The sequence below is a fragment of the Glycine soja genome, chromosome 7, assembly GCF_004193775.1.
Source record: "Glycine soja cultivar W05 chromosome 7, ASM419377v2, whole genome shotgun sequence".
In the NCBI taxonomy this organism is placed as follows: Eukaryota; Viridiplantae; Streptophyta; class Magnoliopsida; order Fabales; family Fabaceae; genus Glycine; species Glycine soja.
This window is the reverse complement of record NC_041008.1, coordinates 12,917,914-12,930,609: the sequence shown is the minus strand read 5'-3', so window position 1 is coordinate 12,930,609 and position 12,696 is coordinate 12,917,914. Positions and strand designations below refer to the sequence as shown.

Here is a 12,696-nt window from a genome sequence, read left to right as displayed (position 1 = left end):
TCTAATCACATTTTTATTTTTCTATCAGGCTCAACCTTAAAATTTTACTTAAAGGATCAAACAAACTCCAATAGCTAGAAGAAATTAACTGTGGTTAGCTGAGTTCTACTTAATATTTTTCTCTCTTTCACAAGATAATACTAAAATAAATAAAAGAGAATATATTTTTTTTCCTTTTAAAATTGTTCAAATTTAAACAATTCTTATCCCTCTATAGACTGTTATCTAAATCATTTTTTTTCTAAATCATTTTCCCTTGTTTCAAACAAACTCCATCTTTTTTTTTTTTTCATTTTTCAACTCTAACTTTTTAATGCATTACTTTAAATCCCATAAAACACTATTTAAACAATTTTTATCCCTCAATAGACTGTTATCTAAATCATTTCAAAAACTAAAAGTGATTTATTTCAAATAATAAAGGACAAAAAAAATTTACAAAGACTAAAATGATATTTTTTTAAAAGAACCAAAAATATATTTGTCCTAACAAATAAATTAATTACTTCCTTTCTCCTAAAATAATCATCATTAATATATTTAAAAATTTTATTGTCCACCATTAATATTATAAGAAATATAAATAAAAAATAATTAATGTTATATTAGAAATTAAAATGATAATTATTTTAAGAAAAAAAAATTCTTACACAAAAATTATAATGAACCACTACTTTATTTCTTCAACTAATTATATAAGAGCTTCCTCGCTCGAGGCATGTTGCTCTTGGCTGATATTTCCTGATAAGTGGACAGACGCTTAAACAGAGTAAGTGGATCGTAGCCAAACCCTAGGGTCTAGGAATATTGTTTGCTTGTTAAATTATGTGTGTTAATATTCTGTTTTTTGTTCCTTTTCATTAACTAACCTTGTTGAATTAATAATTATTAACAGGAAACTAACACAGATTTGCATGCATGGGGAAAATAACGCACATTGTAGTAATTCCCAGTGCAGGGTACAGCCACTTCGTTCCCGTTATCCACTTCTCAAAGAGACTTGTTGAGCTTCACCCAGAAATTCACGTCACATGTATCATTCCCATTCTGGGGTCTCTCCCAAGTGCTGCAAAACCCATTCTCCAAACCCTTCCACAAAACATCAACACGGTTTTCCTTCCACCGGTGAACCCTAATGACCTACCACAAGGTGTTCCCGTAGTTGTCCAAATTCAGCTAGCAATGGCTCACTCCATGCCCTCCATCCACCACACCCTCAAGTCCATAACTTCAAAGACTCCCTACGTGGCCATGGTGGTTGATTCTTTCGCCATGCATGCCCTAGATTTCGCTCACGAGTTCAACATGTTGTCCTACGTTTACTTCCCTATATCAGCCACCACACTCTCCATGCACTTGAACTTGCCCTTGTTGGACGAGGAAACATCATGTGAGTACAGATATCTGCCGGAGGCTATCAAATTACCGGGTTGCGTGCCGTTTCACGGCCGCGATCTCTATGCCCAAGCCCAGGATCGAACCAGTCAACTCTACCAGATGTCGCTGAAGCGTTACAAACGATGCTGGTTCGTTAATGGGATCTTCATCAACAGCTTCCTGGCATTGGAAACTGGTCCTATAAGAGCATTGAGAGATGAGGATAGAGGTTACCCTGCTGTGTACCCTGTTGGACCACTTGTCCAAAGTGGTGATGATGATGCAAAAGGGTTATTGGAGTGTGTAACATGGTTGGAGAAACAGCAAGATGGTTCAGTTTTGTATGTTTCTTTTGGGAGTGGTGGAACACTTTCACAAGAGCAAATGAATGAGCTGGCTTGTGGTTTGGAGTTGAGTAACCACAAGTTCTTGTGGGTTGTGAGAGCACCGAACAATGCAAAAGCTGATGCTGCTTATCTTGGTGCACAAAAGTGTGTTGACCCTTTGCAGTTCTTACCATGTGGGTTCTTGGAGAGGACAAAAGAGAAAGGTATGGTTGTTCCTTCATGGGCACCGCAGGTTCAAATCCTTAGCCACAGTTCAGTTGGTGGGTTCTTGACTCACTGTGGCTGGAATTCGACCCTCGAGAGTGTGCTGCATGGTGTGCCATTGATAACTTGGCCACTGTATGCTGAGCAGAGAATGAATGCGGTTGTGCTTTGTGAGGATCTCAAAGTGGGATTGAGGCCGAGAGTTGGTGAAAATGGTTTGGTCGAGAGAAAAGAAATTGCTGATGTTGTGAAGCGTTTGATGGAAGGGAGGGAAGGTGGGGAAATGCGAAAAAGAATGAAGAAACTAGAAGTTGCGGCTGTTAATGCTCTCAAAGAAGATGGGTCTTCTACCAAGACTCTTTCAGAGTTGGCACTAATGTGGAAAAATGTGGCTTAGGAAAACAAGTTTTTTATTTATGTTATGCATGCAGCTTGTGTAGTAGTGCCTGTAATGTTCAGGTATTTCGTATCTTAGTTTTTATTTATGTAATGTAATGCAGCTTGTATGGTGCTTGTGTTTTTAGTTATAAATAAATAAACTTTGGTCATTACAAGATCACTTATAAGTGATGAATGGACAAGAATCCATTCATGCTTTCCTCAAGTATAGAATACAAGTTTTGTTTTGAGTATTTGTTTTTTGTTTTTTTATAATAATTTTTATTTTTAAGATTTAGAAAATATATATCAAGAAAAAAGTATTTTAAGGTGTTATTGTAATTTTTTTTAAAAGACTGAAAGCGTTAATTTATTAATTTTAGTTTAGAAGTTTTTGAAAATATTTTTAGAATTTTTTTAAAAAATTTTAAATAAATGTATTTTTATTCTTATCTTTTTATTTTCTTTTTAAAATGAAAACAAAAAAAAAAGTCAAAGCACCATCTAAAATTTTGAAAATTCCAGCATTTAAGAATTTAGAAAAAATGAATTTACCATTGATGGATTTTGTAAAAGAATACATTGTTAAAAAATCTTTGCTAAGAGGTAAAATAGGAGGAAAGTTATGATACTTGTGTGATAGAATAATTATAGAAATGTGCACAATCTTTTAAAGAGGTGAAACAGAATTAGTTTTAGACACTTCTGCGTGACTTTCCTTTGGAGTAAGTTTTTTGATTTAGGAATTTTTTGCTGGAAGGCTTTTCTTGTTTGGATCTGGTAATAGTATTATTATGTACTTCGTCAGTTCTTCTACAATTTCGATGTACATTCTCTTTACTCTCTATACTCCCTTAGTTCTTTTTTATCAGTATTTTAAGATTATTTTGTAAAAATAATAAAATTTATTGATTTTAATAAGAAAATGATTGGGAAATTTCTTATTTTATCCATTTCTCTCTCCACTTCACATAAGTAAATTAATTAGAGATTAAGAGATAAGTAAGGGTGGGTAAAAGAGTAATAAATATGATATTAAACTTTAAAACGACATATAAATATAGGAATACAAATTCTCCAAAAAGCTAACAATTAAGAAAGAAACAAAGGTAGTATTAATTGTATGTTATATCATTACAATGCAATTAATGATTTACATTACGTATTGTTTTTCATCAAACTAATTTATAAGCGGGTTAAAATAACTCATAAACTACCAAAATAATTTGTAAGACTTGTGAACAAGGAAAACTGAAATAAAATTTTCACAATTTATTTCTCCTATATTTCAATTGAAAGAATTTTGAATTTAGTGATAAATAAACTACTCATAATTTTATACATTTCATCAAATATCTTTTGCATCATAGATTCTATTATATTTATATCATTTTTATTCTCTCTAGGTTGGATAGTATTTTTAGTGTTTACCAATCACTTTTTATTTGAATTTAGAGGTAGACTAAGGTGGGAGTGTGATAATGTCTCCCACCATGGAAAAATTATTTAACATCTTTTACTTTTCCCTTTCTACCTCTTTCGTGATTCTCTTTCCAGTCCTAATTTCAGAGGCTACTGCAGTGCTGCGCATGGATTTAAATAATGTTTCGTAATCGTAATTACAATCGCGTCAACTGTATTTTTTTCACAATTACCCGCAATATAAAGCTATTCTAAGCCACTGCAACACAACTAAATGGGAGCCTAAGAGATGCAGCCAGAGAATATATGTGGCGCTTGCAACGCAAGTGAGAGCCTCAACAATCTCTGGCCATAGAGAAGAAGGAAATAAGAGAAAGAACAAAGGGTGCGGCCGTCGCCAGAAATTGCTCCCGAAGGCGGACGATGGAGCGCAATGTTGGAAGAGAGAGTTGATCCTTATACTCTCACGATATTTACTTGTCTTTGTTTGCTTTTACATTTTCATGATTGATTCCCCTTATGTTGGTCCTTAAAATCTCCGGTTATGAAAGCATGGTGCTTGAGAGGGGCTTGGTGTGAAGGGGATGTATCTGACCAAATTGTGGCTCTCTCAATTTGTAGTGATGAACAAATGAAAATGATGTTGTTGGTTTGAGATAGTCTATCATGTGTTGTGTATGTGTGAGAATAGGGTGAAAAAGATGGAGGAAGAAGAGTTGGGGGGCGGGGGGTGTCGCAACCTATGAAGCACCAACACTGACACGGATACTGGACACGGACACGTGGACACCTGTAATATCCAAAATATAGGACACAGATACTATTAGAAAATATGTTTTTTACAACGGTTATTTATGACTTTCTACATCAGTTTTTTAACCGATATTGAAAGTATTATCGTTAACATCATTTTTTTAAAACGATGTTAACATAAAATTGACAACATCGATTATTTAAATAACCGATATTATATAATAAGAATTACACAAAAAAATGTATGAATGTTGACAGTTCACATTGGTTTTTATACAAAATCGATGTTAATTTATATATTAACATCGGTTTTCTATAAAAATCAATGTTAACTTATACGTTAACATCGGTTTTGTATAAAAATCGATGTTAACTTCCAAACGTTGACATCAGTTTGAGTCAAAAACCGATGTTAACTTATAACTTAACATCGGTTTTTTTTTTTTATAGAAATCGATGTTAACGTTTTTCGATATTAACATTGGTTTTTAAAAAGCCGATGTTAATATACACAAACAACATCGATTTTTTGAAAAACCAATGTTAACTTATATGTTAACATCGGTTCTTTGGAAAAACTGATGTTGCTTGTGTATATTAACATCAGTTTTTTTTTAAAAAAAAAAAAAACCGATGTTGTTATTAGGATTTTTTTTAAATACTCTCTCTATTTTTACAAAAAACACAAAATTTAATCTGTAAATTTAAAATCAGACCACACAGTACAACATATATCATTCGCATTCTGCTTTCAAACAGATTTTAGTAGAAAGCTAGCTAGTAAACTATTAATTGTAAAAAATCAATTGATAACTATGAATAAATAATTTATTAATAACTATCAACAAAAATTATTCAATGTTAAAATGAAACAACAATTGTAAAAAATGTAATGTAAGCTATAGTAAACTAATTAAGTAACCTAATGTTACATAGTTCCCTAAGATCCTAAGTTTGATTTCTAACTTTGAGATAATACTGTGCCCACTGGATGTGAAACGCCTTCAATCTCTCTGCTTCCAATGGTCTAACATCATTAAAATACTACATGATCAAATAAAAGATAAGTTAATAATGTAATATCAATGATAAGAAAATCAACTTTGTTTGAAATAAACAATTACCGTTTCCCAATTATTCCTGAAAGTTCCTAAGATTATCATGGACATCCAGTGCATGACGTAATAACCGAACTCAGTGATTCCTTTAATTTTTGTCTATAACACTAAATACATAATGAAATTTGGATATTAAACGTTAACTACAATTAGTGTACACACACATAAGCAGTATATATAAGTATAAGTTTTATTTAAATCACGTACCTTAACAACAATCCACCTAGCACCAGCCTTGGATTTAGGTTGTGGAGTATCATCAAGTCCTTTCAAAGCACTGTTGAATACAAGGAACACTAAAATATTGATGTTGTTGAGTTATGCTATTACAAATGTATTGAAAAACAACACTGACTTGTTAATTATTCCTTTAGGTAGTTGTCTGGTCTGTTATGCAAGGAACAAAACCAGACAACAAGGTTTTCCTTAGGCAAAATGACGACCATTTGCCAATGTCCACTGCAGTGGAGACTAATATGGGTTATTGTAGTATTATACATAATTTAAATTCAGTTGTTTAATTTGACTTACCCATTTAGGTAGGCTCCAAGGTAGACATCACGTTTTAAACTCTGCATCCAACTCTTCATGTAACTTTCTGATTCAAATTGCAGTTGCCTAGATCTCTGAATGGACTGTGGCTCGAGGAATCCATACACATCGGAATTCCCCGCTCGCATACTTGTCTTAGTAAGATGTCTATTGTTGTTAAGACAAAGTTAATTATGTATGAATTTAAAACAATAACTTAGGTAATTAACAATCATCTAAATTGACTTACAGAATCCACAACTGTATAATAGATATGCTGAGACATTGACCACCATGTGCAATTTCAGAGAGATCTTCGTGCTTTATGTACAACAGAAAGTCTTCATTAAACACCCCGAACACAATAGTGTCCCACATAACCTAGAGAGACTTCAAAAAAAAATTGTGGGATGATCAATTTCATCAAATATAGGGGATCATCGACCTCATGATCCGGCCTATCTGGAGGTTTTGCTGGAGACACAACTGACTGTTTATATGTGATAGTTAATTAACATAATTTAATTACAGTGAACAATTCAATTGAAAAAAAGAAGCATATAATGAGAGTAAAATACCTGTTGTGATAAACGCTTCACGAGATGTGTCGGCCAAGCAAGGAAGGTGTTAAGTGTCTGCCCCACTAAAGTAACCTTGTCAGTGGGTACAGGAACGGGAGCCGCTGCATCTTTAACCTTCTCAACACCAACCTTCACTTGGCCATGAAACAAAGGGATGTTGTGAACCGCTGTGGATCCCTCATAAACTCTTCCTAGGGCAACCAGGCGGGAAGGATTTCCTTCGATGTACAACACGTATTTGTCTGAGTCACCCGTGTTTGGATCAGTCGATGAGGGATCAACATAACTCTCCTTTGTGATGACACGTGTGACATCCTGGAAATTTCTACCCGGAATTTTTGGAAACGATGTATTTTGAATGATTATATATATATATATATATATATATGTATTATTCAGTGTATATGCATATATGTTCTTGGTAGAAATAAGAATAGTGGGGGCAAGATACGCGGGCTAGGCTAATTAAGGAAGAGAAGTCCATAACTGGGAGGTTATGAGTTAATTCTTAATTAATTAGTTTAAAAATTATCGTTTTGCGTGCGACTTAAAATTTAACGAAACCAACCTCTGAACCACGCTCGGGGTCTTATTCTGTGCGTTTTGATATATATATTGATTACTTTCGAAAACTGGCCCCGACGGACGCAGAGAAATGCGAGGGACTGAAACCAGAGAAACGGCACGCAAACCGAGGTAGGATTTTAGCGTTTCAAAGGTCAGATTTTTCTCACTTTTTGTGGCTGAGTATAGGTCACAATCAAAAGAGAAAGTGGGCCCTTTTGCTCCACTCAAATGGAGACATGTGGCATAGCTTAAATAAAAAATAGAAAAAGAGAAAACCCTTTTTAAAACCAAAAAGCTGTATTCTCTCTCCTCACTCAGCCCAAAAATTTCAGAAGCCTTTTCCTTTCTCTCTCACGTTGCCATTCTCTTCTCCTTCATTCTCCATTGAAGCTCCAAACAAAGCTCCAACCTTTGGCCATCATTTCTGCTCCAAATCACGAAAGGAGGGCATTTTCGAAGTCGTGAAGCGCATCTCTACGTGTGGGACTTCGAAATTTCAGGTTTGGGTGGACTTCTTTCCCTCTTGATTTTCGTGGGTATGGGGTTTTGGGAGATATGATGGGTAGTCTTGCTAGGTTTCTGCTTCATGATGGTTATTTGTGAAGAAATTTGTTGAAAGCATGTTGAACTTGCCATGTTTGGATGAGTTAAGCTTACCCATTCAGTTTTAGGGTTTTTACGATGATGCTTATGATGTTTATGTGCTGAAATTGCTTATGGAAAACTGTTAGAGATGAAGGGTAGAATTAACCTAGGATTAGAAGGTGAGAATATGATGTGATGAGTGGAAAAAGAGTGAATTTTGAGAGCTGGAAGGCCAAATCTGGAATTGGTAGTATTTAGAGGTTAGAGTGAGTTAATCCTAGCTTGAAATGCCATTTAGGACTTATGAGAAAGGTTAGGCTGTGTTAGAGAGAAAAACAAATGACCAAAGTGAACAAAGAGCCATTTCTAGGGTAAATTTGGGTGTTGAGGAGTCAAATTTTGATTCGGTGAAATTTTAGGCGTAAATCCAGTTTGAACAAGTTTAAATTGATGTTATAGACTTGTGTGAGGTGAGGGTTTGCTTCAAATTTACCTCATTCTCAATTTCACTTCTCAAACCTAGAAAATCCATTAAATTGAGGGGTTTTGGACACCTAGATTTTGTGTTGCTGTGTTTTGAAGCTTGAATTTGGTTTAGACATGATTGATACATGATTTGGGACTTGTAGGATTTGATTTGGGCAAGATTGGATGAGGGAAAGTGTGATTTTCGAAATCTGCACTTATGCAGAATTTTGCTGTCAAATAGGTACAGCAGAATTTTGGCTTTGTGCAAAAAAATGCTATGCATTTGCTGGTTGTGGAAAGAGTAGTGCAGAATGAGTTCTGGATGTTTGCTAGTAGATCCCAACGGTCAAAATGTAGGCTTATGTACTAGAGACTTCCAGTAAAATTTTCGAGTCGATCCAACGGTTAACGAAATGGAATGAAGGAATTGTTACTGGGGTCTTTAAGTGAGAAAAGTTGTGATTTTGGTTGGTGTTTTGGGCAGAGTTTTCTGCCTTTGCCCTATTTTCTTGGCTGTGATAGTTTGTGATGTTTGAATATTGTTTTACCTGGATGTTGGGGGAGCTTGGGAGGATTGATGGGGACCCGGTGTTGAGAGAAACGAGGATATGGGCTACGTGGGAGTACGTGAGCTCAGTTGGAGGTGGGCAATAGGGGATGGTGGGTTTATGCGCGATTTGTGGATGTGGAAAACTTGTTGTGCACCATCGCCCGACCGCCACCTAGTACCACATGTGATGGGTACCCCATAATCCTACAAGCTTGAGATGAGGAAGTGTAGAAGGGTGAAACTTCCTGCTTTTATTCGTTGACCACAGAGTGGTACCTGGAGATATGTCGCGGGGGTAGGAGACCTTGGGGACGTCAGGTGGGGTGCTATTGCCCAAAACCAAGCTTGACCAATCCCGAACCAACCCGGGCATAGTCAGTCAGTGAGAACCTGTGATGTACCTAAACAGGCGAGCTCCTAGCAGTCAACAGATAAAAGGAACAAAGACCACAAAGCAAGGAGGCTTGTGTGGTGGCTGGCCAGTTGTGAATCTTGTGTGATATATGGGTTGTGGCCTCTGGTAATCGATTACCAAGGGTTGGTAATCGATTACAAGGCTTAAAAATGAAGACAGGAGGCTAAGATGGTCTCTGGTAATCGATTACCACGGGGTGTAATCGATTACCAGGCTTGAAAACGAGGTCAGAAAGCTATGAGGGCTTCTGGTAATCGATTACCAAGGGGGTGTAATCGATTACCAGGCTTAGAAATGAAGGCAGCAGGTTGTGGAGGCCTCTGGTAATCGATTACCAGTTTGTGTAATCGATTACACAGAGGAATGGGTCACTGGTAATCGATTACCAGGTATGTGTAATCGATTACACAGTGCCTTTTTCAGGTTTTCATGTCCTGAAGCTGTGTGATTCGAGTTTGGCCTCTGGTAATCGATTACCAAGGCTGTGTAATCGATTACCAGGGATGAAAAGCCTTGAGATACCCCTTTTACTTGCATGTAGTGTTTATGAGACGCATTGTGTTGCGGCATAGTTAGATTCTTGTGAAAGAGTCTACCCTTTTCTTTTCTTTCTTGTAGATCGTGATGGCGGCACAGCTAATCCATGATCGAGTGGAGATGGAGTGCCTAGAGGGAGCTTGGGAGACCCTCGAAGGCAACGCGAGGTGCCGATTTCGGGGCACGGTTCGATTCACGGCTACTTCTTTGGTGCATCCAGATGAACCCGTGCGCACGCTTCAGCGTACTGTGGAGTGGATACTACCCACGCCTACACCATACCGTCTAGTGGAGCCAGTCCAAGTGATTGAGGTAACGTCGTCCGAGGAATACCCTGAGGAGGATCTTGAGGAGCTACCTCTCGAGCCTGCTGGGGATGCTCTTGACTTTCTAGAGGGTGATGAGGACCCACTCCCTGAGGTGGATTCTCCCGAGGAAGTCATATCGGCATCTGAGGCAGACTCTACGGAGGATAGTGGCCCGAGAGAGATGGCGACCAGTGGAGGCTCTTCATCATAGTGGACAGTTCCATGGATTAGTTTTGTATACTTTTGAGGGTGGGTGTATTTAGGACTGACTGTTAGGTTTACTCTTTTGTTTTTGTATGGGTAGACCTGTTGTATAGGAATTTGATGATTGTATACATGTGGCCGAAGCCACCACTGTGGACACCTTTGCTCTGGATGACACTATGTATTTTGTAAAACTCCCATATTTTGGACAGCTTTAAATGATGAATGTATTTATGATCAATCTTGTTATTTGAGAAGAAAGCATTAGCAACTTTATTTGTAAAAGAGTTTATCGACCGTATTTTATTCTTTTATTTTCACGTGATGACCTAAAGTAATGGCTGGTACATTCTTCCTTTTGAAACAACAAATTAGTTTAGAGATTATGAGCGGTAAGAAAGAAATGACTCCGAATAGAGTTGTGAACTGGCCATTCAGGACTCTATAGTGAGGATTTTCCTTCTAAACCTAGTTATGGTGAAAAGAGAAAGAAATGAAAAAGAAAAAGAAAAAAAATACCATGGTTTTTGTTATTTAAATCATTACTATCAAACCAGTCATTAATTTAGGGACGCCACAACACGAGCAGCTGAGGGACCAACCTCAGGCTTCGGAGGCAGTGCAAGTTCTTGTGATTGGATATGTGATTGCAATTGGGACTGCATCTGACTCAAGGATAACATCTGCTGCCGAGTCACTTTTTCTATGATCAACTCTTCCAGTCGGTCCTTGATTTGTTGAGTCAGCTGCTCCAGTTCTTTGGGAGCCATGGAGGAAGAACTACGAGAGGTTCATGGAGTCAATCCGAAGTATTGCTTTATGGTGACACCAGTTCCAGTAGCACGCACACGGCCAGGGTGTTCTGGTCGCCCAATGGCAGCAGTCAGGAGATCCTGACGTCCATAGGGGACAAACAAACCATGTGACACTTGCTCCTCCAAAGAATCTTGTACATAACACATATATTTGTTTAGTCATTCACAAAATAAACAAAGATAATTACAATTCTTAATAGCAAATGACTTACAATCTTCTTAGCAATTTCCTTTGCTGCCTCAGATGCCATCTGCCCAGTTTTCTTGGTGCGGACCATTTTTCACTTCACGTGTCATCTGATGGGAGATGGAGGGTCAATGACGCCCTCAGTGCTTTCGGACTGAGTAGCTTCCTCCAATTTTTTCTTTGTCTTCTTAGCCTTCAGCTTCTGTTTTAAATATTCATAACCCCCACAAGACAACACGTGGGGGGGCGGTGTTTTGCTTCTAGATGGCCTGTGCCTTTTTCCGCACATCCTACAAAAATCGAACATTAATGAAAATGATCACTACAATGTATTATAAGAACTGAAGTTTTAGTGGAAAACAATTAAAATGACAAAGTACATACCTCCCATGAGGGGTCTCTGCGGGTCTGACAAAACTGAGTCCATTTCTCCTTGCTAATGTCGTATTTTTCACAAACAGTGTCGTCCACACTGTCCTTGTCGGCTACAAGTGCTCATTTCCTCGTCAAATCAGATTTAAACTGTCTCCACCACTCGCCGACAGTCTAAAGTACTTTCTTCTTTTTCCTACCGTCAAAAGCTTCAGGGATATCAAATTTCGCATGACAAACAATAAATTAGGTTTTATTGTTAGTAAATTATAAATTTTGGCTAATAAAAAAAATCAAAGATGAAAACTAAAATACATGAATATCCTCCCATATTAAATCCTTCTGAGCAGTAGGGACTTCCTTCCAAGTCTCGTATGTCACGTCGATCTTATTACGAGCGACAATCCCCAAATATGTTCTTAATTTCTTCTTGTGGGGACCGTTGGCCTTCCCGGTAGCAAGATCGACATGTTCCACTGGTCTCTCTGCCCCAAGTGGTCTAGTGGCCAAGGATCGTAGCCGTGTGGCTTTGCGTGTCCGCTTCAAGGTAGACGGAGACGCTGATGCTACTGTAGGAGGAGGAGGAGGAGGAGGAGGCGAGGCAAGTGAAGTAGCCATGGGTCTGTAAAGAAAAAACATGAGTTAGTTAACATTATCAAAAAATTGAATCAGTCATGTAAATGAATGTACCAAAATGAAATACGTAATTAGAAAATTACATTAGACGATGTTAATTAGTTCTCCTTCATTGTGATCATTAAGATTAGCATGAAAGTCATCAGCTTCTTCTTCTCCAACGATGTTAGGAGTTATTTGTGTGGACAAAGGACTAACATAAGTGTCCATGTATGAATCATCATCTTCTACATTAACACCAATTATTTTCCCGTGTAGAACCACATACCACCTTTCATCACAAGGGTCTTGCACATAAAATACCTGTTTAGCTTATTCTGCCATGATGAAAGGGTCATTGT

At 37.3% G+C, this 12,696-nt stretch overlaps 1 protein-coding gene across 1 annotated transcript; it reads left to right on the top strand.

The window, feature by feature from the left end:
• Positions 1-698: 698 nt before the first annotated feature.
• Positions 699-2,487, top strand: LOC114418785 (hydroquinone glucosyltransferase-like). The gene is made up of 2 exons (XM_028384293.1): positions 699-769; positions 896-2,487. The coding sequence occupies exon 2, from the start codon at positions 919-921 to the stop codon at positions 2,323-2,325; it is 1,407 nt and encodes a 468-aa protein (XP_028240094.1). The 5' UTR covers positions 699-769; positions 896-918; the 3' UTR covers positions 2,326-2,487.
• The last annotated feature ends 10,209 nt before the right edge of the window (positions 2,488-12,696 follow it).

Bases quoted from the DNA above. Each gene is read 5' to 3' on its own strand.
- LOC114418785 (XM_028384293.1), top strand. From the start codon at position 919: ATGGGGAAAATAACGCACATTGTAGTAATTCCCAGTGCAGGGTACAGC.